General features: G+C 37.8%; 1 protein-coding gene across 3 annotated transcripts; it reads left to right on the forward strand.

The window, feature by feature from the left end:
• Positions 1 to 452: 452 nt before the first annotated feature.
• LOC124119117 lies at positions 453 to 26,958 on the forward strand. 3 transcript variants are annotated; one of them, XM_048398218.1, is made up of 7 exons: positions 453 to 564; positions 9,395 to 9,501; positions 11,107 to 11,197; positions 11,904 to 11,928; positions 17,342 to 17,638; positions 19,234 to 19,530; positions 23,117 to 26,958. In XM_048398218.1, exons 4-7 carry the CDS (start codon positions 11,925 to 11,927, stop codon positions 23,239 to 23,241), a joined length of 723 nt encoding a protein of 240 aa, XP_048254175.1. In that variant the 5' UTR covers positions 453 to 564; positions 9,395 to 9,501; positions 11,107 to 11,197; positions 11,904 to 11,924; the 3' UTR covers positions 23,242 to 26,958. The 3 variants fall into 3 exon arrangements, with proteins under 3 accessions (XP_048254175.1, XP_046337483.1, XP_046337484.1); XM_046481527.2 differs by lacking the exon at positions 11,904 to 11,928; XM_046481528.2 differs by lacking the exons at positions 453 to 564; positions 9,395 to 9,501; positions 11,904 to 11,928 and adding an exon at positions 9,941 to 9,991.
• Positions 26,959 to 27,234: the final 276 nt, after the last annotated feature.

Consider the following 27,234-nt stretch of genomic DNA (forward strand, 5'->3'; position numbering starts at 1 on the left):
ATAGCACGGCCGTGATGCATTAACGACGAGGAACGTATTAAGTCACATCACTGCTTTCTCCGCCTGGAAGCGTTGCTGTTATTTATCTCCTCAATTTGAATATTACCCTGTTTACCCATCCATGCATCCATCCATCCATCAATCAATCAATGCACACACAGACCAAGATATTCAACCAAATATTCCTTTGTATTATTCTACAACAGCTAAATGCACACGAAATGAAATATAATCTTCTTTTGAAGGTCATAGGAATATAAGATATTTTTTTTCGACATACGCTCTTATGAAACCCTGTGGTATTATCATTGTACGTGTAAGTATGTGTTTCTGTGTCATGGACTGAGAGGGGACCAACACCGCCAGAAAACAGTATAAAGCGTAACTTTCATCCCTCGCATCTCTTGTTACGCCAGATCATAATGCACCGACCGACTCCCCAAACGCCCCCTCTCCAGCCTCCTGTTCATAGGTATTTGCACTACTCTCGACTTTCCATGTCTATTGCCATTCTCTAGTACAGGCTGCGACTATCACGGGATTTGTTACAGAGTGGATTATCTGGTAGGTGTATATTGCCTATGTACTCTGGAATTAAGTTTATAACTTATGTTTAAGACAGTGGTAAGGTTGCAATATTCGACGTATGTATTCCGCGAGGAGAGTGAGGCATTTGCACATGTAAGCATTCAGCCCAAAATGGCTGACATGAGAAGAGATTCTCGTTTGGATATAGTTCAAGAGTTGTGTCAGAATCGTCGAAGAAGAGAAAAAGTAATATTTCTCACGTTGATCAATGTAGGTTGAATTTGACAACATTCTGCATCGCGTTATAGATGCATAATAACATATTAATACCGGCATGCATCCCCCCATCGCTTGCAGTACACATGCGGGAAGATGTAGCGCCTATGCTGGCCACCATGTATGCATAATTGACATGGCATTTGCAGACATGTGCATCTAGACAACAAATAAAAAGTTGTCGGTGACGACACAGTACAGCAAAAATACTTTCTTTGCAAAATAATTATGTTCATAACTGCATATACCTCTGGGCGTATTTATCCCAGTGAAATCTCTGGCAATACCAACAAGAAAAGAAAAAGGGATATTTGTTGCGAGTGTCGACCTTCCAAGGTCCAAGGTAATGTCAAACTCCCGAAATTGCAATAGAAAAGATGTCGTTATTGATGTTTCAGAAGAAAGATGCTTTGAGGAGATTAGACCGAAAAAGTATTTTAATTATAATTAATAAGCACTACATAGACGGATGTACGCTGACACAGCCAAATCTACACTGATACAGACACACGCGTACACTGATACAGATACACGTGTACACTGATACAGACACACGTGTACACTGATACAGACACACGTGTACACTGATACAGACACACGTGTACACTGATACAGACACACGTGTACACTGATACAGACACACGTGTACACTGATACAGACACACGTGTACACTGATACAGACACACGTGTACACTGATACAGACACACGTGTACACTGATACAGACACACGTGTACACTGATACAGACACACGTGTACACTGATACATACACACGCGTACACTGATACAGACACACGCGTACACTGATACAGACACACGTGTACACTGATACAGACACACGTGTACACTGATACAGACACACGTGTACACTGATACAGACACACGTGTACACTGATACAGACACACGTGTACACTGATACAGACACACGTGTTTACTGTTACAGACACACGTGTACACTGATACAGACACACGTGTACACTGATACAGACACACGTGTACACTGATACAGACACACGTGTACACTGATACAGACACACGTGTACACTGATACAGACACACGTGTTTACTGTTACAGACACACGTGTACACTGATACAGACACACGTGTACACTGATACAGACACACGTGTACACTGATACAGACACACGTGTACACTGATACAGACACACGTGTACACTGATACAGACACACGTGTACACTGATACAGACACACGTGTACACTGATACAGACACACGTGTACACTGATACAGACACACGTGTTTACTGTTACAGACACACGTGTACACTGATACAGACACACGTGTACACTGATACAGACACACGTGTACACTGATACAGACACACGTGTACACTTATACAGATACACGTGTACACTGATACAGATACACGTGTACCCTAAAACAGATACACGCGTACACTGATATATACACACCAGTACACTGATACAGACTCACGTGTACACTGATACATGCACATATAGGTACACTAAAGCATATTTATATGTACACTGATGTAGATATATATGTTCACTGATGCAGATAGATATGCTCACTGATGCAGATAGATATGTACACTGATACAGACACTTATATCTACACTGATGCAGATATATATGAATGAATGAATGAATGAATGAATAATCTTTATTTCCTCCATTAGTATCGGAGAGTAGAAACAAGAAAATTAATTAATCAGTATGTACATGCATACCGATATATATGTTTACTGATATAGATATATATGTACACTGATACAGGCATATGTGTACACTGACACAGACACTTATGTGGACACAGATGTAGATATATATGAACATTGATGCAGAAATATAAGTTCAGTGATACACACATATATGTACAATGAAACAGACACCTTTGTGTACACTGATGTAGATATATATGTACACTGATGTAGATATATATGTACACTGCTACAGACACTAATGTGTACACTGATGTAGATATATATGTACACTGATGCAGACACTAATGTGTACACTGATGTAGATATATATGTACACTGATACAGACACCTATGTGTACACTGATGTAGATATATATGTACACTGATACAGACACTAATGTGTACACTGATGTAGATATATATGTACACTGATACAGACACTAATGTGTACACTGATGTAGATATATATGTACACTGATACAGACATATATGAGGACACTGATGTAGATATATATGTACACTGATACAGACACTAATGTGTACACTGATGTAGATATATATGTACACTGATACAGACATATATGTACACTGATGTAGATATATATGTATACTGATACAGACATATATGTACACTGAAGTAGATATATATGTACACTGATGTAGATATATATGTACACTGATGTAGATATATATGTATACTGATATAGACATATATGTACACTGATGTAGATATATATGTACACTGATGTAGATATATATGTACACTGATACAGACACTAATGTGTACACTGATGTAGATATATATGTACACTGATGTAGATATATATGTACACTGATACAGACACTAATGTGTACACTGATGTAGATATATATGTACACTGATACAGACATATATGTACACTGATGTAGATATATATGTACACTGATACAGACATATATGTACACTGAAGTAGATATATATGTACACTGATGTAGATATATATGTACACTGATGTAGATATATATGTATACTGATATAGACATATATGTACACTGATGTAGATATATATGTACACTGATGTAGATATATATGTACACTGATACAGACATATATGTACACTGATGTAGATATATATGTACACTGATACAGACATATATGTACACTGAAGTAGATATATATGTACACTGATATAGACATATATGTACACTGATGTAGATATATATGTACACCGATGTAGATACTTATATGTACACTGATGCAGACATATATGTACACTAATGTAGATATATATGTACACTGATACAGACATATATGTACACTGATACAGATATATATGTACACCGATGTAGATACTTATATGTACACTGATGTAGATATATATGTACACTGATACAGACATATATGTACACCGATGTAGATATATATGTACACTGATACAGACATATATGTACACTGATGTAGATATATATGTACACTGATACAGACATATATGTACACTGATGTAGATATATATGTACACTGATGCAGACATATATGTACACCGATGTAGATATATATGTACACCGATACAGACATATATGTACACTGATGTAGATATATATGTACACTGATACAGACATATATGTACACTGATGTAGATATATATGTACACTGATACAGACATATATGTACACTGATGTAGATATATATGTACACTGATACAGACATATATGTACACCGATGTAGATATATATGTACACTGATACAGACATATATGTACACCGATGTAGATATATATGTACACCGATGTAGATATATATGTACACTGATACAGATATATATGTACACCGATGTAGATACTTATATGTACACTGATGTAGATATATATGTACACTGATACAGACATATATGTACACTGAAGTAGATATATATGTACACTGATACAGACATATATGTACACTGATGTAGATATATATGTACACTGATACAGACATATATGTACACTGAAGTAGATATATATGTACACTGATACAGACATATATGTACACCGATGTAGATATATATGTACACTGATACAGACATATATGTACACTGAAGTAGATATATATGTACACTGATACAGACATATATGTACACTGATGTAGATATATATGTACCCTGATACAGACATATATGTACACTGATGTAGATATATATGTACACTGATACAGACATATATGTACACTGATGTAGATATATATGTACCCTGATACAGACATATATGTACACTGATGTAGATATATATGTACACTGATACAGACATATATGTACACTGATATAGACATATATGTACACTGATACAGACATATATGTACACTGATATAGACATATATGTACACTGATATAGACATATATGTACACTGATATAGATATATATGTACACTGATACAGACATATATGTACACTGATATAGACATATATGTACACTGATATAGACATATATGTACACTGATATAGACATATATGTACACTGATACAGACATATATGTACACTGATGTAGATATATATGTACTGTGATACATACATATATGTACACTGAAGTAGATATATATGTACACTGATACAGACATATATGTACACTGATGTAGATATATATGTACACTGATACAGACATATATGTACACTGATGTAGATATATATGTACACTGATACAGACATATATGTACACTGATGTAGATATATATGTACTGTGATACATACATATATGTACACTGAAGTAGATATATATGTACCCTGATACAGACATATATGTACACTGATACAGACATATATGTACACTGATACAGATATATATGTACACCGATGTAGATACTTATATGTACACTGAAGTAGATATATATGTACACTGATACAGACATATATGTACACTGATATAGATATATATGTACACTGATACAGACATATATGTACACCGATGTAGATACTTATATGTACACTGAAGTAGATATATATGTACACTGATACAGACATATATGTACACTGATGTAGATATATATGTACACTGATACAGACATATATGTACACTGATATAGATATATATGTACACTGATACAGACATATATGTACACTGAAGTAGATATATATGTATACTGATACAGACATATATGTACACCGATGTAGATATATATGTACACTGATACAGACATATATGTACACCGATGTAGATACATATGTACACTGATACAGACATATATGTACACCGATGTAGATATATATGTACACTGATACAGACATATATGTACACTGATGTAGATATATATGTACCCTGATACAGACATATATGTACACTGATGTAGATATATATGTACACTGATACAGACATATATGTACACTCATACAAACACCAACGTTAACTGATACAGACACATACGTACACTCATACAAACACCAACGTTAACTGATACAGACACATACGTACACTCATACAAACACCAACGTTAACTGATACAGACACATACGTACACTCATACAAACACCAACGTTAACTGATACAGACACATACGTACACTCATACAAACACCAACGTTAACTGATACAGACACATACGTACACTCATAGAAACACCAACGTTAACTGATACAGACACATACGTACACTCATACAAACACCAACGTTAACTGATACAGACACATATGTACACTCATACAAACACCAACGTTAACTGATACAGACACATACGTACACTCATACAAACACCAACGTTAACTGATACAGACACATACGTACACTCATACAAACACCAACGTTAACTGATACAGACACATACGTACACTCATACAAACACCAACGTTAACTGATACAGACACATACGTACACTCATACAAACACCAACGTTAACTGATACAGACACATACGTACACTCATACAAACACCAACGTTAACTGATACAGACACATACGTACACTCATACAAACACCAACGTTAACTGATACAGACACATACGTACACTCATACAAACACCAACGTTAACTGATACAGACACATATGTTCACTGACACAATATTAGATATCAACCGATCGCGAGGGGTACATGGTGTGATGTGCCCTGTGCGTGGGCCCATGTACCCTGAGCCGCCAGCCTCACACATAGGGTACACATAGGCATCATATCTCCCGAGGGATCGGATGATCCCGAATTTAACTGACCGAAATTCCTTCAAGCAGGTTCAGAACAATTTCACTGAGTCAGCAAAACTCGTAGCAGACGACGCAAACGAACCGAGTTACTTCCCTTCACATAATGCATTCGGATAAACTTGACTTCATTTCAGAAACTCAACGATACTTTTGCGAGATAGCGAAGTTACCTATGATACGTTCCGATTGATTCCTAAGTGGGATACATTAAGTTTATTCCTCACCTGTGATGGCGATAAATGGAAAAGTAATTGCCCGCTCCTTATCAGTACCTAGTATTTTAATGCGAGGTAAGATAAAGGCATTTGTCATACCATCATGTCAGAATGATGAGATCTGATTGGATCATATGATCTTGATAAAGTACTATGTATCCCACCTGGCAGGGAAATACATTTCTGAGAGGGAAAATAAATCGCTTATACCTGTCGCGGGTCCTTGCCAACGATGAAAATGAGTGGACTAAGGCGGTGAAGATGGTTTAAAACAATTTAGTATATGTAAAAGATATAAATGGCATCAATATCAATTGATGTTCAGTCGAGGGAACAAGAAGTTTTCCCTCAGTGACCAAATGTCAAAGAAAATACAAGTATTTAGCATAAAACAATATTATCCATTGCTTCAAATGCACGTGTAACTGCAACGTCTTGAGTGTTCCAATGCATCTATTTTTGGTTCTTAGATACCTTTACGCAAGGTGTGAATCAGCATATGCCTTGTTACTATCGAGATAGTACTCTGAGACACAATAGTAGGAGTGCAATTCATTATGCATGTTCCTTCTGTATGCAGCATGCCTCACAAAAGGGTAAGATCATTGAATCAGAATAATTCGTCATTACTTATACAATAGGACCACCTCCGTGGTCTAGTGGATAGAGCGGAAAGAAATACAAGTATTTAGCATAAAACAACATTATCCATTGCTTCAAATGCACGTGCAACTGCAACGTCTTGAGTGTTCCAATGCATCTATATTTTGTTCCTAGATACCTTTACTCAAGGTGTGGATCAGCATATGCCTTGTTACTATCGAGATAGTACTCTGAGACACAATAGTAGGAGTGCAAGTCATTATGCATGTTCCCTCTGTATGCAGCATGCCTCACAAATGGGTAAGATGAATCAGAATAATTCGTCATTACTTATACAATAGGACCACCTCCGTGGTCTAGTGGATAGAGCGGAAGGTCGGTGCTCTATCACCTGCCGCCTCATACCAAACGACGTCAAAGGATGGTGCTTGTTGTTACCCTGTCTAGCGCTAAAGGACTGGTCGGCTCGGGGTCAGTATACTGTGTCTGAGTGGGTTTTTTATGTGAAACTGAGGCATGATATCTCAGAGGGCCAGTATTATAAAACCGGCATAAGTCCGGACTAGAACTAACAGCCAACACATGCACGTACACATACGCACACACACACACACACACACACACACACACACACACACACACACACACACACACACACACACACACACACACACACACACACACACACACACACACACACACACACACAACACACGCACGCACGCACGCACGCACGCACGCACACACACACATGTGCATGCACGTCGCTATATAAGTGCAATTATCTGGAACGCAAGATACAAAAACCATTTCACCTCACTTCATGAGTCGTACTTGCAAGCTGTCCATTGTCGCTGTTACAATGCATGATACAGTTCTTCACTATTTCGTAGGATCCTAAAGGAGATTTCTATCAAAATACTGTACACTAATACAGACACATATGTTTGCTGATACAAATGCATGTGTACGCTAATGCAGACACTTAAGCACATTCAAGACGTTGCAATGTTTTGCTGTGAGTGAATGCATGTTCTGTTTTTTTGTTCACAGATGCATGTGTTTATTCCAAGACCGATCAGCACGCGCATTGTTACTTTTTGTCAGTATGTAACATGCCTTACCACTGGCAGAAAATAGGTAGATCAAATTCATGTTTGTTTTCATGTAATAAGAAGAGGAGACTGTTCGAGTAACTCTCCTTTCCTTAAAAATGATAAAGCCAAAAATCAATTATTTAAAAAAAATTGAGAGTTATCAGGGTATACCCACAACACTTCCCTACTTTTACGCTTTGACAAAACACCATCTTGTGGAAATTATTTGTAAAATTAACCAGAACTCTTTGTAGGCTGTATTTATTCAGTGGGGGTCGCCCTAGTGTGATGCACGTGGACTGTGAAATCCTCAGGGAGTCTGACGAGGAGTGTAGGAAATACATTGAGCCCTGAACAAGAATAAACATGTGTTCATTTCTCTGATGTCTAAGTTTTTCTCGCCGAAGGTTTGCCTAATTGATTTAACATGAACATCGTCACAGCCAACAGGGTGTAGCACAATGTTGTACATATTGTCTTCTGTACTTTATACGATATTATACGAATATGTGAGCCCATGTTTTCCGAAACAATTCGAATAATTCACTTCGGTGTCAAAATACAAAATAGTCCTGTCATTTAGAGTGAATGAGTATAGTTTAATGCCGCATGTAGCATTATTCCAGCCGTCACACCTCCCATCTCACTCCTACCCCTTGTATATTGGAATTGTAAATTATTGAAGTAATTGTCTTCAAGATAATGAATAATTTCCATTTCTGAAACAATAATGAAGCATGCAAACGTCAAAGATACGTTTTAATCAAATATATCAAATATCCAGTGATATTATTTCAGGGTAAACCAGAATGATGGAAAACAATACTGACTGTTTATTTCCTTCCTGTTGCAGGTTACGATGCTGTTACCGGTCACCGAGCCAGGGCACGGTTGACATGTGAAGAAAACACAATTATACTTGTCCACCAAATTACACATCACGTGTGATCCGCATCAAAGGTATTTCACCTTTTAAAAATTGATTTATGATAACGTCACCACTAAATCTGGACTTTATCATCTTTCAAATATCATAATTGATCTCAGTACAAATGGCAAGTTCAGCACGTCACTGAATACTAGTATTTATGACATGGAAGGCATTTCGGAATAGACACAATGTTTTTTTTATTTTTTCTGAAGTTGTGGTGAACATAGTTTGGTTCATAACAAATATCAGCTACTCTACTACACAGTGCAAACAAAATTTGAATTAGTGATTAAATCCCCAGTTTCCACATAATAAAAACGTCCTGGTCCCATGGTATGGTCGTGATGTTATGTGTTTCACAAGAGGGTCAGAGGATGTCCGGTTCATCTCGTGATAGTCTAATTGTGTCACTTCCTCAACTGAATCATTTTAAAATGTACATATAACATTCAAACTAATTGTCATCTAGCGCATATTCCACTGTTCGCCTGGAGGCGAATTTTCATCGGATTACTTACTGTACGTAAGCAATGTTTATAGCAATTCAATTTCAGTTAATTGTCATATTTCAATAACGAATGTGTTGTATCAAATACTTAAGACTATACAACTATTGAAATAATTTTATCACAGGAGATATGCTTGGGTGAGATCAAGTATCTACATTGTAGATATCACTGCGATGAAGTTGCATCACAATGCTTTGCTGACCATTGGGATGTCATTGGTTACCATGACGTCACAATCAAATGACATCACTAATGGCTCTGCTACTGAAGCTGTTAGCAGTACTTTTTACACTTAAGACACCGCTTATTACTGTCTACAAACTGAAAAAGTTGGAAGAATGATGTTGGATGATAAATAAAATCAAATATATCAACACAAGTTGATAAAAGTGGCAAAACTCCGAGGCTTGACATCAAATTAAAAGACACTCGGGTGAGATTCTCTATATCACGAACAATATTATAAAAAAATGGCTTTCATGTGACAATTCTAGCCACATTTTCTCTCATAATGTAATACTATTTCAACTATGCTAGTTAGCTCTGCAGCTCGAATAATTTGAATGACAGTCACTCATTAGGTACGAAATTATTCATTATTCGCTGTGTGTTTATCTGGAAGGAATTAGGATAAATAATGGCAAAGTGAATGTATTGAGATGTTACGTGCACCCTCACTCTCATAAATGAGTTGTTCCATAAAGTTCCGGGTCAGAATTGGTCTTCAGCCACCCATTCTTGTCGTATGAGACCACTAAAGGGTTCGGGTTGCCGGGCTCGCTGACTTAGTTGATGCATGTCATTGTATCACAACTGAGTAGATCGATGCTCATGATATTAATCACTGGATTGTCTGGTTGAGACTCGATTATTTACAGACTGCCGTCACATAGCTGGAATATTGCTGAGTGAGGTGTTACAACAACCCCCCCCCCCCCCCCCCCACACACACACACACACAAACAAACAAACAAACAAACAAACATTAATGAGTGGGCAACGAATGAATAATTCTCGACTTCAGACAATAAAAAAACAATATTTACAAAAATTATTAAAATAACCGTTTAAAATGTTTCAGCTGTAACTATCTATTTCTATAGATCTGTTCTTTGATATCAACAGATGCCGCTTTCTGGAGGCAAGGCGCTCACGGTACTGCGAGGACTTCTCCAGATCTACGTGTTAGCTCACCTGAATCAGTTGTCAGTCGTCTGTAAGTAATCAACTTTTACACGTGTGACATCTTCATAAAACACACCATGTAAGACCATGCTCTTTGCAAGGATGATCTCAGTAAGTTGTTGTGCAAATTCTGAACCTCAAACTAGAGAGACTATATATAGACTTCCTGCTCAAACAAACGCAAAATGAATTATGGCCATATTGAATATACCAAACACATCTGCCTATATAGCAGTCTGTTCACGATTGTGTATTCATTTTAACTGCCTCTATACACAAATATACACAAACACCCAGTTCATCTACAGAGTCGTAGTTTATTTCCAAATCACCCTTTCCTTGTTTGTCGATTCAAAGGTCGCAAATTGAGCAGGCAGAATATTAGTGATGTGATTACAATGAACAAACAGACGAAGCTCAATAAGTGAGTGAGTGAGTGAGGTTTACGCCGCTCTTAGCAATATTCCAGCAATATCACGGTGGGGGACACCAGAATGGGCTTCACACATTGTACCCATGTCGGGAATCGAACCTTGGCCTTCAGCGTGACAACCGAACGCTTTAACCACTGGGCTACCCCACAGTCCTCAATTAAGAAGGAAGTATTAAATACACTTATCGCTAGAATTGCTCATATGTTATAAACTCCCCTGTAATTGTATATTAAGGAAAAGTTGTTATTCATAAATTGTACCTACTGAGTGGAAGTCTGAATGCAAAGGTTCATGTTATTACAGCCTGCCTAACCCTGGAAACACATGGGTAAGTTCAATTTCACATTTGTTTCCATGTATTATGTTTATGGGCTCATTACATTTTAATAATGTAGAAATACGTGCACATTCCCTGTTTCAAACTTATCCCTAACGCTTTGACAATTTATACAATGTCAGTCGCTCTTGCGTGATGTGCGTGGAATGCACATGTTGCACGTACATCAGCTCCGCCGTGTGCTGAGTTTACAATTTCGTGGTTTCCTTAACGAGTGTTTTTTCAATCTCTTGCAAGTTTGAAACGCACGCTGATGGGTATTACAGGAAATATAGAGCCCTGAAAAGGAATATACAATGTACATGTATGCGTGTATCTGATGTTTAAGCTTTGCTCGTTAAAGGTTTATCTAATTGCAAAAAAACAGGATTATACAAATCTTCGTCTGAACTTTTAAGGATTATACGAATAATTGAGCCCCGCTGGCGACTCATTTTTACGACAAAGTTTGAAATCATTCACTTCAGTGTCAAAGAAAAAATATGTGCCGTCTATTCGAAATGTAAATGTATTGAACCGCAGGGTAAAGACAGTGAATAATTGACAACCAATTATTCATCCTTGCAAAGTAATTGAGGCTGCAAGGATTGGATGTAATGTAACGCCTGCAATGTCATATTTATACTAAGACCGTATAACCGTACATTTGCCGATTGCATATTGCTATTTTCATTCAATAGATTGCAATTTGGAGTGAAAGTTTGAGAGATAACGTGACGGTTCCGTGTAAGGACCATACGACTAAAGCGTGTGTCATACTGAAAATTTGGCTGTGTCTGGAGTATTTGTGTTCAGGTTTTGTCTGGATTTTGAAAGTTTCTTGGCAAGGGAGAATACTCTGATTTGCTAACACAGATACGCCTTGTGACCGGAAAATAAAAACTAACGATCGCTCCTCATTTGGAACTGGGTTTATTTGTATGTGAATATATTTTGGTTGGTTGGTTGGTTTGTTGTTTAACGCCGCACTCAGCAATATTCCAGCTATATGACGGCGGTCTGTAAATAATCGAGTCTGGACCAGACAATATAGTGATTGATATCATGAGCATCGATCCACGCAATTGGGATTGATGACATGTATCAACCAAGTCAGGGAGCCTGACCACCCGATCCCGTTAGTCGCCTTTTACGACAAGCATAGTCGCCTTTTATGGCAAGAATGGGTTGCTGAAGACCTATTCTACCCCGGAATCTTCACGGGTCGTATGTGAATAAATAAAAGCGACAAAAACCTTAAGTTTCGATATTCTAATATTTTTTCTGCCAGAAACGGTCGATTGTACGATTCCGACTATATCATTAACATGTGTTTAGGAATCACTATCAAATAGTTATGCTACCAGGTGTTTGCGAAAAGGCGTATCCTGCCTTATTGGTGGCACCCGTCACAAACACATGCAAAGGCAAGTCAATTGTTCACCTGAAAAAAACACGGGAACATAGAGGGCAAGTCAAAAATAGGGTATTGCATCGGACATGATTTTTGTCACTGATACGTCAAATTTGAAAATGTCCCCCACATGTCCACTTTTTAAAGCTTCACTGTAGCCTTGAACGTCATAATCTTGATCAAACAACTTCAGAGCAAGACCTTCGACAATCCTTTGCGACCAACTTCGACTTCACATTCCTGAAATAATCTGTATGAAAAAGCGTTCCATTTAAACCTTTGAATCAAGCTGAAAAAAGGCTTGAAATGAAAGCTGCAAGCCTTCTTACATGTGAACTAATCGACAAACAAAATGTATGTAGAAGCAATAACACTTGACATACTTATTCCAAAATCAGCAGAACACATGCAGCTTCCTGGTACATCCAAATGCAGGGCGCCAATTCCACGTCCTATCCCGACCGGGATCAATGTGCCGGGAATAAAGCACCAAATTTTGTGATATTCCCGTTTTACACTGAGAAAGATAAAAGAAATGTTTTTTATTAATACTTTCACAAACACAACTTAAATGGCCCCAAGTAATTGAATTATTTATACAATTATTGTACATTTTACTGCCACTACAATACTTTATCTGTATAAGTCGTACACCTGTCCCACACAATGTTATGCATCTTCTTGTGACGTCACAATGTTAGATTGCACTATGACTTCATACCATGTTAGACTGCGCTGTGACGTCAAAACAGCATAACGGTACTCATCTTTGGACTTTTGTATTTCTCTCTCTCTCTCTCTCTCTCTCTCTCTCTCTCTCTCTCTCTCTCCCTCTCACTAAAAACAAAATGGAATCAAACATGAATATCGCAGGCAACATTGATGTTTTTATGTGTAAATAATAACTTTAATTAATTACAAGCAATAGAATACCTGAGATGACATGCCCGGCCTTACATTGCGTGGATATAAATGAAATACATTTATCACACATTCAGCATGTGGTCAACGAATGACGTCGCGCTTCTCATATCCGATTAGCAAATACAATGTAACTATTGCATTGAGCTGTAACCATTGAATACAACTTTAAATAAATAATATACATTATATAATGTACCGTTAGGACATTTTCGGGAAAGGAAAGAGACTACGCTTCAGTTGCAAACCTTTGCACTCAGAAAGTGAAACAAATTAGTTTAAAATTAGTTTAAATCAACACTGAGGTTTATGAAACTGTTACATTGTATGAAACGGAAGTAATTCGTATTTTTCAGTATTCCAAATTCAAACTGTATACCAAATGGTCCCACTTCTATAGTATCTATAAAAGACTTTTCTCGAAATCCCCTTGTAAACGTTGTCAGTGATATTGCTATTCTCATCATTAGGTATTTGCAGTTCGTACTCATGAGAAAGTAATCCACAATGCAGTCAAACACGCCTGTGTCGAAGTAGAAGGGTTATACGTAAATAATTCTAGTTTGACATATCATCGGATATGCCTTCCAAAACAAACACATTGTATTCTCACACGTAGTTGTCATAGAAGATGACAAATACAATACTGAGAACTGAATTGGCAATGGAACGTTTTAAAAGTGAAGTATGTAAATGGTTTGACAAAAGATGGGGAAATGAAGAATGTTTGATGAAAGATGAATATAAAATGTACTTCCCATTGCATTACAAGCAGACGGTTATGGCAAAAGAAAGAAAAAAAGCAATGACGGTTATATAGTATTCGGCTATGTTTAGGAACTGTATGCTCTATGAAAAAAGCAGCCACTAGCACGATAGTCCGGGATATTACCAGTGGTGTCTACCCCTGAACAGTATGTGATGACACTGTAGGAAGTCTAAAGCCTTTGTGAGGAGACTTTTAGAAGTTGGGAGAACATGAATTCATGATGTATGTATGTATATATGTATGTATGTATGTATGTATGTATGTATGTATGTATGTATGTATGTAGGTAGGTAGGTAGGTAGGTAGGTAGGTAGGTAGGTAGGTAGGTTTAAGAACTGACTCCCACTTTGTGTGAGTTCATTGGAGTATGAAGGTTCATACTCCAATGAACTCACACAAAGTGGAAGTCAGTTCTTATAATTATTTTATCACAATTTCTTACCTCAATGGGTGTAGGCCAAGATCTAAAGACAATTTTATTAAGTACGTGTGACTTCATGTTTACACTGACAGCCATACAACAACCAGCTATATCGCTGAGTAAGATAGTTCCTCAAAAAGGAGGCGACATGAGCGTATGGACGCACAACTTGCTCTTCAGAAACATTTTACGCAGCACATATGTTGAAATCATATCCTCATCAGATGAGAAAGTTCTGTAAAGAACTACCTCAGTAAGTCAGTCACAATGACAGCGCGTCGAAATACATTTACATCAAGTACAAGACGTCAAAATAGCCGACACGATAAACGTGACGGGAGAGATTTCCGAAGTTGTTAAGGAACCTGTGACGGTTAAATGTGTTAGTCATCATTGATCAACTGGCCGATCATTGAAAGGTGAATAAAGATGCGTCAAACAGCCACAAAGGTAAATTCATAGATCGCTGGAGACGGTCAGTGTCAGCCAAGACACGCATCGAGTCGATACTACGATAGTTTAGACGTGCATTTCTTCGTTTGCTCATTAGGATAGGCTGTAGCGAGGATATTCGTGAACAAAACGTACGAACGTCAAATTGTGTCGTTCATACACTTATGAACGTCAATTTCGCGGTCATTTGACCGGCTCTGGTCCAATGGAAAAGCCTTATATCATATCGTGTAAACTTTAAATTAAAAAATTATATATATATATAGTACTCTGTGTTCTTACGAGCATTCACCTGATGTTGGAGCCAGAAGTAGCTCTAGAAACGTCGTACAAAGAATAACAGTTGCTCTCCATAAAACGAATTATGTATTTAGGGACTCGGTTGATTACAAATCAAATAGTATATACTGTGTATATGTTTTGAATATGAATGTTATAAATAATGACATGTATGCATAAATGTGCAACCGACGGTGACATTGACGTCATGTTGAATGAGACATTTCCTCACTGACATCTGTGGTAACAAAACTCAACTGTGATGTACACCCAGACATCATTCTATGAAACTAAATAGTGTTTTTAAATACTTACACAATTGTTTAGCAGATATGTAGTTCACTGTATTTTGCTTACTAGACGATTATCAATATGTAACTCAAGTTATCATGGTAATACAAAAACGTTTCAGTGGAAGGATAAGGGGAAACAGGCAAATGAACCACTGGATGAAGGATACAACCCCTTTATACTGATTGCAATTTTATTCAAATATTATGCCAATAATTACACACAACAAATACATGATATAAAGGCATAATGTACGCAACAACGGTTAATGCTGTTAATGGTCACACGTTCCTCTATAATCTACCTTTTGTTCCAAACAATAAATTCTTTTTTCATTCATTTGAAGTGCACATGTAAATACCTGCTTAAAATGAGATGACAAAAAGTAAGAGGGTAAACTTTAAATAGTATTCTTCTGAAGTTACTAAAGAACAAGTAATTCATTAGTAGTAACATCATATGTCCGATTAGCAGACGATGGGCGTGTGTTTTGTGTTTTTGATACTCTTAAACAATACTTTATCAGTATTTAAAACAATTCCTATTTTATTTAGAGGTGAGAAAATGTGCGAATATAACTTGAATTTTTTCTGTACATAAATCCGTGAACTTGTTATCTATTTTATCAGGTATGTGACTGCGCCCAATATAACATACATATGTAAGAGTTTCCCGCCCCCAGTTCATTCAGTTTAGCAGTTACTTCTCAACACGACATCCATATTTTCCCGTAATAGGTGTATATTTGGATATTTTTGCAATGACATAACTACCAGTGGTTCTGTTATTATTCATTAGCAGGAATCGCCTACGATCCATATAAAACTTACAGGTTCAGATTCTTGTACACAAAGCCATACCAAGAGATCTGTTTCAGGTCAACCTGAGTTCCGATGCCCTGAGTTGTCTGACCTTGGATCCTCTGCCCGACTGTACTGCTCTGCCTCAGACACTGACACCGTCATCATGTACTCTGGCCCAGGGGGTCTCCACGCCCCGCACTGTGACATGAAACGGGGGCTGTGTACAGGCATTGTGGGGTACACAGGGACGGTAGTTAACACCACCGGCACTGAACTGGTCATACACGATGTACAGCCACGTAGGACAGGTACATGGCGGTGTGAGGATGACGCCCAGGGAGGGTCTTCATACTGCACTGTGAATGCAATTAGTAAGTTTGTTTATAGAACAACTTCTGTCACCCTCTTGTATTTGATTTCATATCTGATTCTGCGACCTGTGACAAGCATAGTCCAGGGACGGTCTTCATACTGCACCGTGAATGCAATTAGTAAGTTTGTTTATAGAACAACTTCTGTCACCCTCTTGTATTTGATTTCATATCTGATTCTGCGACCTTGAGGAGGCAGTGCACTATTTTAGAAGTTACTAAATTGCACGACGTTTAGTATATACAATTCCTTAGTTTGTTTGTTTCTGTGTTGTTTTACGCCGCACTCAGCATTATTCCAGCTGTATGACGGCGGTCTGTAAGTAATCGAGTCTGGACCAGACAATCCACAACAAGAGCATCGACCCACGCAACTGAGGTCGATGACATGCATCAACCAAGACGCCTCTCGCGACAAGCATAGTCGCCTTTTACGGCAAGCATGGGTTCCTGAAGACCTATTCCCCGGATCTTCACGGGCCCAATTCCTTAGAAGTAAAATTACAAATGCAAAAGACTTTCCTCGCCAACGTGCATTTGACTGTCAATCCCTTTGTTGATTTACCCTGCTTAACCTGTTGAATGAAGTTAGATTCAACAATATACATATATGTGAACAGCCATGAGATACGGGACTGTATGGGTGAGAAATCATATTTTGACTTTTCATTATATTTTATAACCACCTTAGCTTCGGAAGACAAAAATACGATTCACAAGCTCCAATTCATATTCATTAAATAGATACATAGCATCAAACATTTGCACTGGTTTTCCGACTTATAACTGTTAAAATTATAACTGCAGTCTTAGCCAATCTGTGTGATGACATGTGTGCTGAAAGGTTTGGAAATAATGAGAGAAAAATAACATGTGTTCGTACAGCACACGATCTTCACTTTAGTAAGTTGACGTCATGTTACAATTGGATCCTGGCACCGAAAAGATCCCTATTCTCCCGGTGGGTCACATATGTTCAATTTAACATGCAAACATGCAGGTAGCTATTATACAAAAAGTTGACGTCAGACATTTGTGGAGAATAATAGTCACATTTCTCTTATTTTAGAAGATCCTTCCAAAGTTTTGGCGGTGGGTCCTCACGCAACGTGTGAACCGATACGGATGTTGATACACCAGGGAAGTGTGGGTATACATGATAACCATTACGTATGGTGGTGGTGGTTGTTGTATTATGTATGGTGGTGGTGGTGGTGGTGGTGGTATTATGTATGGTGGTGGTGGTGGTATTATGTATGGTGGTGGTGGTGGTATTATGTATGGTGGTGGTGGTGGTGGTGGTTGTATTATGTATGGTGGTGGTGGTTGTTGTAATATGTATGGTGATGGTGGTGGTTGTATTATGTATTGTAGTGGTGGTGGTGGTATTATGTATGCTGGTGGTGGTTAAATTATGTATGGTGGTAGCTATTATACAAAAAGTCAGACATTTGTGGAGAATAATAGTCACATTTATCCTATTTCAGAAGACCCTTCCTCAGTTTTGGCGGTGGGTCCTTACGCAACGTGGGAACCGATACGGATGTTGATACACCAGGGAAGTGTGGCTATACCTGATATATATTTTTTTTCAGAGATCCCATCCTGCAACATAACCAGTGAGATAGACACAGATACAACTGAAGAACTGTACAACCGGTCCGTTACAGTGGACCTGAAGGACCTCTTCTGTTCTACAGCCTTCAACTTCACCCTACAAGTCGGAAGTTCATGGCATCACGTGCTGACATCTGAGGCTGTTGGTCAACCCACAAATACAAACACAACAGTGATTCTAACGGACACTACCTTTGGAGATGTGACGCTTGTTTTCAACTGTACCAATCAACAAAGGACTGTCACCTGCGGGGGTTTAACGCATATACCCAAGAGCAAGTATAATTCTTTATCATATAATGGGTAGGTTTCTCGGCAGGATAAAGACAACGGATAAAAACGATATCCGTTGGGGTCATATGCGGATAGAGATGCAAATATCAAAGGTCAAGTAGGGACTACTTTCACTGTTTATAAACAAATATGGCGTCGCCCTCGTCATTCGGCGATCGAGTCAGAATTAACCATCGGAAATCTGGATAAACAACAGGGATAATTGCTATCATTATCAAAAGAACAGTCTAATATACTGAAAATTAGTGTCTAACTGTGACGTAGCTAAGGCATTTTATAAGTTTTGGCAACTTTGGAGATATAAATTTCGAAACACTTTTGCCAGGGCACGAGGCCTAGCCAAGCGGGATCAGTAGCCATATATGTGCTTGTAGACCTCTGCGGCTTGAAATCTTCTCCACAAATTAAAATAGTTGGATTTGGCCTAAATATATTTGAATTGTTACCTTGTTTCGTTTTGTCGCTGTGTGTACATCTGACTACACTCCTTAACGTTATGACAGGACAGACCGACTGTCAACAACGTCTGACCGTGGCCGTGACGTCTCATAGACTAGGGTTAGAGTAGCTTCCCTTTGACAAAGGGCAGATATTCTAGCGGACAGACCGATGGATTGCCGCGAAAGGCAATTAAAAACAATTGTTGTTTTGCGTATATGTTGCTTCGCCACTGGATAAGAAACAGATTTCAGTTGGAACTATATTGGCTACTGTCACTGTCCGACTGACACATCACTTACCCTATGACGTAATAAATATTAATGCGCGCATTCCAGGAAAACTCGCAATGTTTCGGTAATGTTTGTGAGAGAGGGAAAGCGATTTTGAAGCACAGAAATTAAAGAATGACATTATATGATAAAGAGGTTATCACGCTTGTGTGTTTGGGGATGGTAAATATCCTGTATTAGGAATAAACACTATGTTTTTAGCTCGCCAAGGCTCGCTAAATACAATGTTTATTCCTAATGCAGAATATATTTACCATCCCCAATCACACTCGCGTGATAACCTCTATTTATCACAACGTTTTATAAATATGCTGCTGTGTAGCTAAGATATTATTAACGAAGAGTCAGTTCGTTATTGTAAATTATTCTGCTGTTTTCTGACAAGCCCTATGTAGACATTCGACAAGTGATATTTTTGTTTGAATCCATTCACATTCTAAAGGAATATTTGGATAACTAAAAAATATTCTTTACAAGTTGGCAAAATCCGTTAGTTCAATTTATCAAAGATCCTGGGACATCTGGTACAGGTACGTACGACAGATGTGGCAATAGTTGGACAACGTAAGAGCTATCGCGCGTGGCCCGAGACTACTCAAAATTGATTTTAAACATTTAATTCTAGTGCAATAAGTCAAACTGACACAAAGATGGAACAAAGTTGTCACTGCAAACAAAGATGATACCTAGACGTGTTTCCGCATCGACTTGAACAGTGTGAATAATGCCATCCATTCAAATGCTTAAGCTTGTTATTTTTCTCAAGGGAAATTCTACCAGGCCAATCCAAAAATAAGAATATTTATTACTAAAGTACTGTCGGAAATGTTAGAAAATTGCTTTTCTGGCTTCATTTAATAAATACGAGTCATGGGGCTTTAAAATGAGCATATATAAAAATAACGCAAATTGGCCTAATCTAGCCTGTCGAAACTGTGATTGTGATAACCCTGAAAATATATTTTTACAGGTAAAATGATGATAAACTTAGACATATTCGTGTGTTGTCATGCATGTACGAAATGGCCTATAATCTGAGGTAATTACCTTAAACCTGTCCCAAGGTGATGACCTTACACCGTCCCGTGCATTCTCACAGGTGCAAATGTCACCGAGTTGGGGGTGGTCTCAAAATATTGCTGTTATTGTACTTTATTGATGTGCGTTGATGGGGTAGCAAAAAAGTATTTGTAGTTCTACAGATGGTATTTTGAGGTAGCATTTATCTCCGGTGATGGCTTAAATGAATCTGTACTTTTGAATGTTATGTTATGTCTTGCCACGAACCCTTTACACTTAGTCAGGATTGACCTCAAAATGTCTGACTGGCGTCCTTAAGACAACGTGACCGTGTTGTGCCGCCAGCACATATGTCTTGCATTTTACTGGTTTCTTACTGAGCCGACTTTTCTCGATGAGTTGAACTTTCGTGTCGTATGGTCTGAAGTCGACAATGTCATATATTCCTGTATGGTCGCTTTCAGACTCCTCATGGTTGAGCGACAGTATCTGATTCTCGGACGTTATATTAACTGGCGATATCCATGACAATGACAATGATGTTGTTTAAAATTGGCAATAACTGAAGTTCCAACCAATCCATTAACACGTCACCTCCTATAAATTCCTTATGAGAATCACCAGTTTTCTTTTTCGCCTCACAACCTAACACACATCCATCAATAAGCCCCATACCGTGGATTGCAGCGTGCAAAACAATTACATGATGACCTTTATCTGATGGTACCATGGGTGGTTTTTGTCCATCTGTCGGTAGCCACATGTAGTCAGTGGAATGATTCACCAAGGTAAATTATCTGGACGCCCTGACTGTGATAGTTATGAATGGTCCGAAGATAATGTTACCTCATAGACAGGATGGAATATTTTCACCCTGAAAAGTGCACGGTCATCGTCACGCGCAGTGTATCGAAATCCCATCTCTCGGAGCGCAATAGTTAGTGATGTCCGCGCCGGGAAAGATTTATTTTATCTTTAATTTCCTCCCACATTCTGCTACAAATCAGGGTTACCTTCTCCTCATACAGCTTGTACACTATATGCCTAATCACCTTGTATCAAAGATGTCTAATATCCTTTTTCGTCACAGTTTTTTATTTTTTACCACCCCTCTACGTGTTTTGTTTTATTTATCATACCGTAAACTTATTGAAAATGAAAACCCAATAGCCTGGACAGTTCGGTAAGTCACTCTCACTAAATTAATAAATAGTTTCCCTCTATCTCACTAAAGTGTAAAGAACCTGTGTACATTTCTTCGTACAGACTCCATGTCATGCACAATGGCTATGGCTATGCAAGTGATGTAACATGTATCATGGGAGCAATGTTAACAAAATACATGCAGAGTCATTTTGTCATTTTAGAAGATGCACATCTAGAACTGTTTTCCAAATGATTATTGTGTGTGGATTAGATGTTTTATGATGACTACATTATTATCATTATAACGAAGTCACGCACGCATTCTTCTATAGTCCGTTTCAGACTGCCATCATTGGAAATGTTTTCGTTCGATTTTGTCTCCTATAAACTTATCGATAGGACTCCTTGTGACTGAAATGTTTCAAAGCACAGGTAGGTCCATCGGTTGTTACTCGATATTTCAATAACAAGTCTGTGAAAAAGGATATCCTTTTTTAACAGGCAAAAAGCATTTTCTAGCATTTCCGACTGTACTTTAAAGTACAGACTAGTTGAAATAAAAATGTCCTTGTTATCATGTTTGATGTCATTCTGATATTATACGTCATGAAATGAGAATTCTCTCGCTGTTTGATGATCACAGGGTTTAATATCACATCTATTGTTACAGATACTGACAAGGAAGACAAGAACAGAACAGCAGCAATAATTGGATCGGTTGTTGGTGTCTTGGTTGTTGTGGTCATCACTATTGGGATTATTATTGGTTTGGTAACGAGGAAACAACCTGTTTAATTGACTTGAATCTATGAAGGCTCATCCTCCGACAAAAACAAGGCAGTGTTTTACGCGAGGTGATGACATTCTGCATGGCGACATGACCATCGCATTCATTCCTCATTGCGTTTGATCAATGTATATCTGAAAAAAATGTTTGTTCGCAACATTTTCTAACCTGGCAAATTCAGTTACAAGGAAAGCAGATTGTATCATTTTATAACTAAGCCGTTGGTTCCATGTAAATCTGCAAACACATGATGTTAAGCTCCAAAATGCTTTTACCCAAGGTTAAGATCAATGGCGGATCTCTAATATTAGAATATGGCGGTATTACTCAATCGTGCTTATGTAGAATACCTTTATTTAGAGGATAAGAGTCAAGTAGATTTGATGTCATGCTCGCTGTGACCAAGGCCAAATCTCATTATCGAGACAAACATCGAGATCTTGAAGATCAGTATTTTTATCATAAGTAGATTTGAGAATGTGTACCCTAAATCATCACTAACATGACTCGATAAAACGATCTGCGACGAATGTGAAAAATCGCCAGATCTGAGCTTTGCCATTGATCCGAGTCGTGTGTTTGTATCCCCAAAATTAAGACCCAGAAAATGAAATTGCAAATGCTCATAAGAAACATTTATAGCTTTCTTCACGAGAATGTCGGCCCACTTCCTCAATCCTGGGGATTTTCTGGCATCAAAAGTACATAATTGAAAAATTAAATAATCTACATATCCAAACTTTTTAACATGTATCACTTGAGGTATCAATAAACAAAAGATTGAAACTGTGTAACGGTCACACTACCTCACCAATTCTAGCAATCAAAACAAATTCCTGTTCTTATCTGTAATAACAGATGAAGTATTGCAAATGCTGTCACGAAAATACATAGCATCGATGTCTTTCAGACAGAACTGTTATATGTATTGAAGCATTAAACTTGTACAGTTTTCCATGTGTGTTATGTGAATAAAAAATGTGAATAAAATAATTAAATGTAACCAGAGGCTGGTCACATGAACGCAAACCTGACTATATAGATTTGTGAACATAGCGTTCTCAGCGAAATTGTCGGCCCGCTTCAACATTCCTTGGGATTTCCTAGCAAAACGAAAATGGAATTATAAATAAAATGTATAAATACAATAGACACGCCAGAGTTGAAATGTGTGACTTAGGTTTCCTGTAGGTATCACTAATATGGTGTTTTAAACTAGTATAACAGTCACACCTGAAAAGCCACACACTCAAAATGTTAATTGAGCTTATCGTATCGTATCACGAAGTGATCATTAAAGTACGACTGTCATAAGTCTGAATTAATGACTCGGAGTTAGTCATTAGTGCCGTATTCGCTTTGAGAAACTGGGCTCTGATAAATCAGAGGTTTGTGGAGAATTGTTACAAAAGTTTGTCTGTGATGCTTTGCGATACCCTTTTTTTATTTGTACGTTATATACATCGTGATGTGATTGATCTCTACTTTCCGATACAGTTTCAGGTATTCTCACCATTAATGTGTCAAGTGCCTTTTGTTTGTTGTTTATTACAGTTGTTTGACATTCACCTATGCAAACTAATGATTGATATTATGAATGTTCACTATAATACTGCGCAGGGTCAGCATTACATCTTTGTATTTATTAAAATATTGTTGTCACATGATGTGAATGTGATACCCATGTTGAATATTTTTGTAAGGATTTTTACGAGGGTAGATTGCCAAGTTCTGAGCCCCACATAGAAGGAATCGTGTAAAAGGGAAATCAGTTGTTGTTTACATAACATGATGTCTTTGAGGTGTATCCTTTACACATTTGAGTCAAATGAGCAGCGCAACTTCTTTTTTATGGTAAAATAGGCAGGGGTCTCTGAACTTTGGAAAACTGACACACTTGAGGAACGTGCAATCCAAAAAGGAATACACAAAAAAGAAGAAAAAAAAACATCCATGAAGAGTACAACACTAGGAAAGGATGTCCCTTCCTATTCCACCGTAAAGATGTGGGCAGCAGCTTTTAATGTCTATGACGTCAACACCACCAGAGATGATCAAGATAATCCACGATATATTAGTGCGCGTACTGAGAATGTCTGAGATTATCAGTTCCAAGGAATGATTACTTTCAATTATCTCATAAACAATAATCAGCACAGTGGAAGCATATTACTTCACCGCCACCAAAGAAGGCAAAGGCTGTCCCATCGGATTGAAAAGGTTATCTCCTTGTGTTTTGAGATGCCGAACGTGTCAACATGGTGGACTATCTTCATAAAGGCCAGACAATAAACGGAGCATATTTTGCTGCACTGGTGATGCAATTACGGGAAGAACTCATGGAAGCTGAGGAAAGACGTACCCTTCAATCAAGAAAATGCGTCAATGCACAAGTCAGTCATTACCATGGCTTCAATCCACATGAGTGGCTTTGAACGACTTCAGCACCCACCTTATTTTCCTGAATTGGCTCCCTAAAACTTCCATCTGTTCCCACACCTGAATAATGCTGCAGCCAATTTCGACTCCAACGTCGTAGCAGCTGAAAACGTTATGGAGAATGACCTTTACGAAGCTGGGATAAAATCCCTCCGACATCTTTGGGATAAGTGGTATCGTTTCCATTTTAATGTATTCAAGTCAAATCTTTCTATGTGAGGCTCAGAGCTTCTCAATAATCCCTCGTGTCCTGTGGATTGTTAACTGTCTTCATGCCTGACTTCTGTCATCATAATTATCATGTCAAACTGAGTGAGTGATTGTTTGGATTGTACTCCGTATATAGCATTAAACCGTCCATGCCTCAGTGGAGGCTCACACACTGTCAATATGAGTAAGTGTTCGTTACCAAATACAGTCAAAATGAAGATTCAACGTGTTCATAGTAACCATGAAGATTAAACGTGTTCTTGATCACCGGAAGAGACGCCTTCTGGTGTGTTACATGGTGAAACTCATCTGCAAATATCCAGTGGAATAAGACAGAGAATTATTTGAATAAGTGACAGGTCACCTGTTCTCAAAATGACCACCGGAAAATTTCCTTGGGACAACTTACAGTTGCATGATGAAATCGATCTGCAAATTAGGTCATACTTATGCTGGATAACTAAGGTGGAATATGATGGACAATTGTTTGAATAAGGGACAGGTCACCTGTTCTCAAAATGACCACCGGAAAATTTCCTTGGGACAACTTACAGTTGCATGATGAAATCGATCTGCAAATTAGGTCATACTTGTGCTGGATAACTAAGGTGGAATATGATGGACAAATGTTTGAATAATGTCACATGTTCTTTACCTGACCACCGGAAAGTTATCTTCGGATAACTTACAGTTGCATGATAAAATCAATCTGCAGATTAGACTCACCTATGCTGAATAACTAAGGTGGAATATGACGGACAATTGTTTGAATAAGTGACACGTCACCTTTTCTCTATGTCAGTGTGTAGTCCCAATTGCTTTCAGTGTGTCCGGATCATTTTGTGTTTTATTTGTGTTTCTCCTACCACTAGAAACACTGACGTTCGGTTCTGTTTTTGCTATAACTATGACATAAATTACTTGTCCAAATTTACCTTTGAGTTAGAATGCCTACTAATAACTTTTGATATATGTATATTTTTCTAAAACTGTAAATTTGAGCTCCATCTTACTGCTGATTATGATGCGGTTTTAGAAAATATAAGGAAATTATATTAATAAATCTTTTAACCTTATTATCTGTGTTCTCTCATTCAAATTATCTAAAGAAAATATTCTAAAAGATGAGAACATAAGCAGAATATGTCTGTTTGATTGTGGTTTTCAAACAGGTGTACCAGAACAGATAATGTTTGTTTGTTTGTTTGTTGTTTAACGCCGCACTCAGCAATACTTCAGCTATATGACGGCGGTCTGTAAAAGAATCGAGTCTGGACCAGACAATCCAGTGATCGACATCATGAGCATCGATCCACGCAATTGGGATCGATGCCATGTATCTATCAAGTCAG

The sequence above is a fragment of the Haliotis rufescens genome, unplaced genomic scaffold (assembly GCF_023055435.1).
Source record: "Haliotis rufescens isolate VD_foot unplaced genomic scaffold, xgHalRufe1.0.p SCAF_18, whole genome shotgun sequence".
Taxonomy (NCBI): Eukaryota; Metazoa; Mollusca; class Gastropoda; order Lepetellida; family Haliotidae; genus Haliotis; species Haliotis rufescens.

Coding starts and splice junctions, on each gene's coding strand:
- LOC124119117 (XM_046481527.2), top strand. CDS start 11,107: ATGCCGCTTTCTGGAGGCAAGGCGCTCACGGTACTGCGAGGACTTCTC. Junction 11,198..17,341: donor GAATCAGTTGTCAGTCGTCT/GTAAGTAATCAA, acceptor GATCTGTTTCAG/GTCAACCTGAGTTCCGATGC. Junction 17,639..19,233: donor CTGCACTGTGAATGCAATTA/GTAAGTTTGTTT, acceptor ATTTTTTTTCAG/AGATCCCATCCTGCAACATA.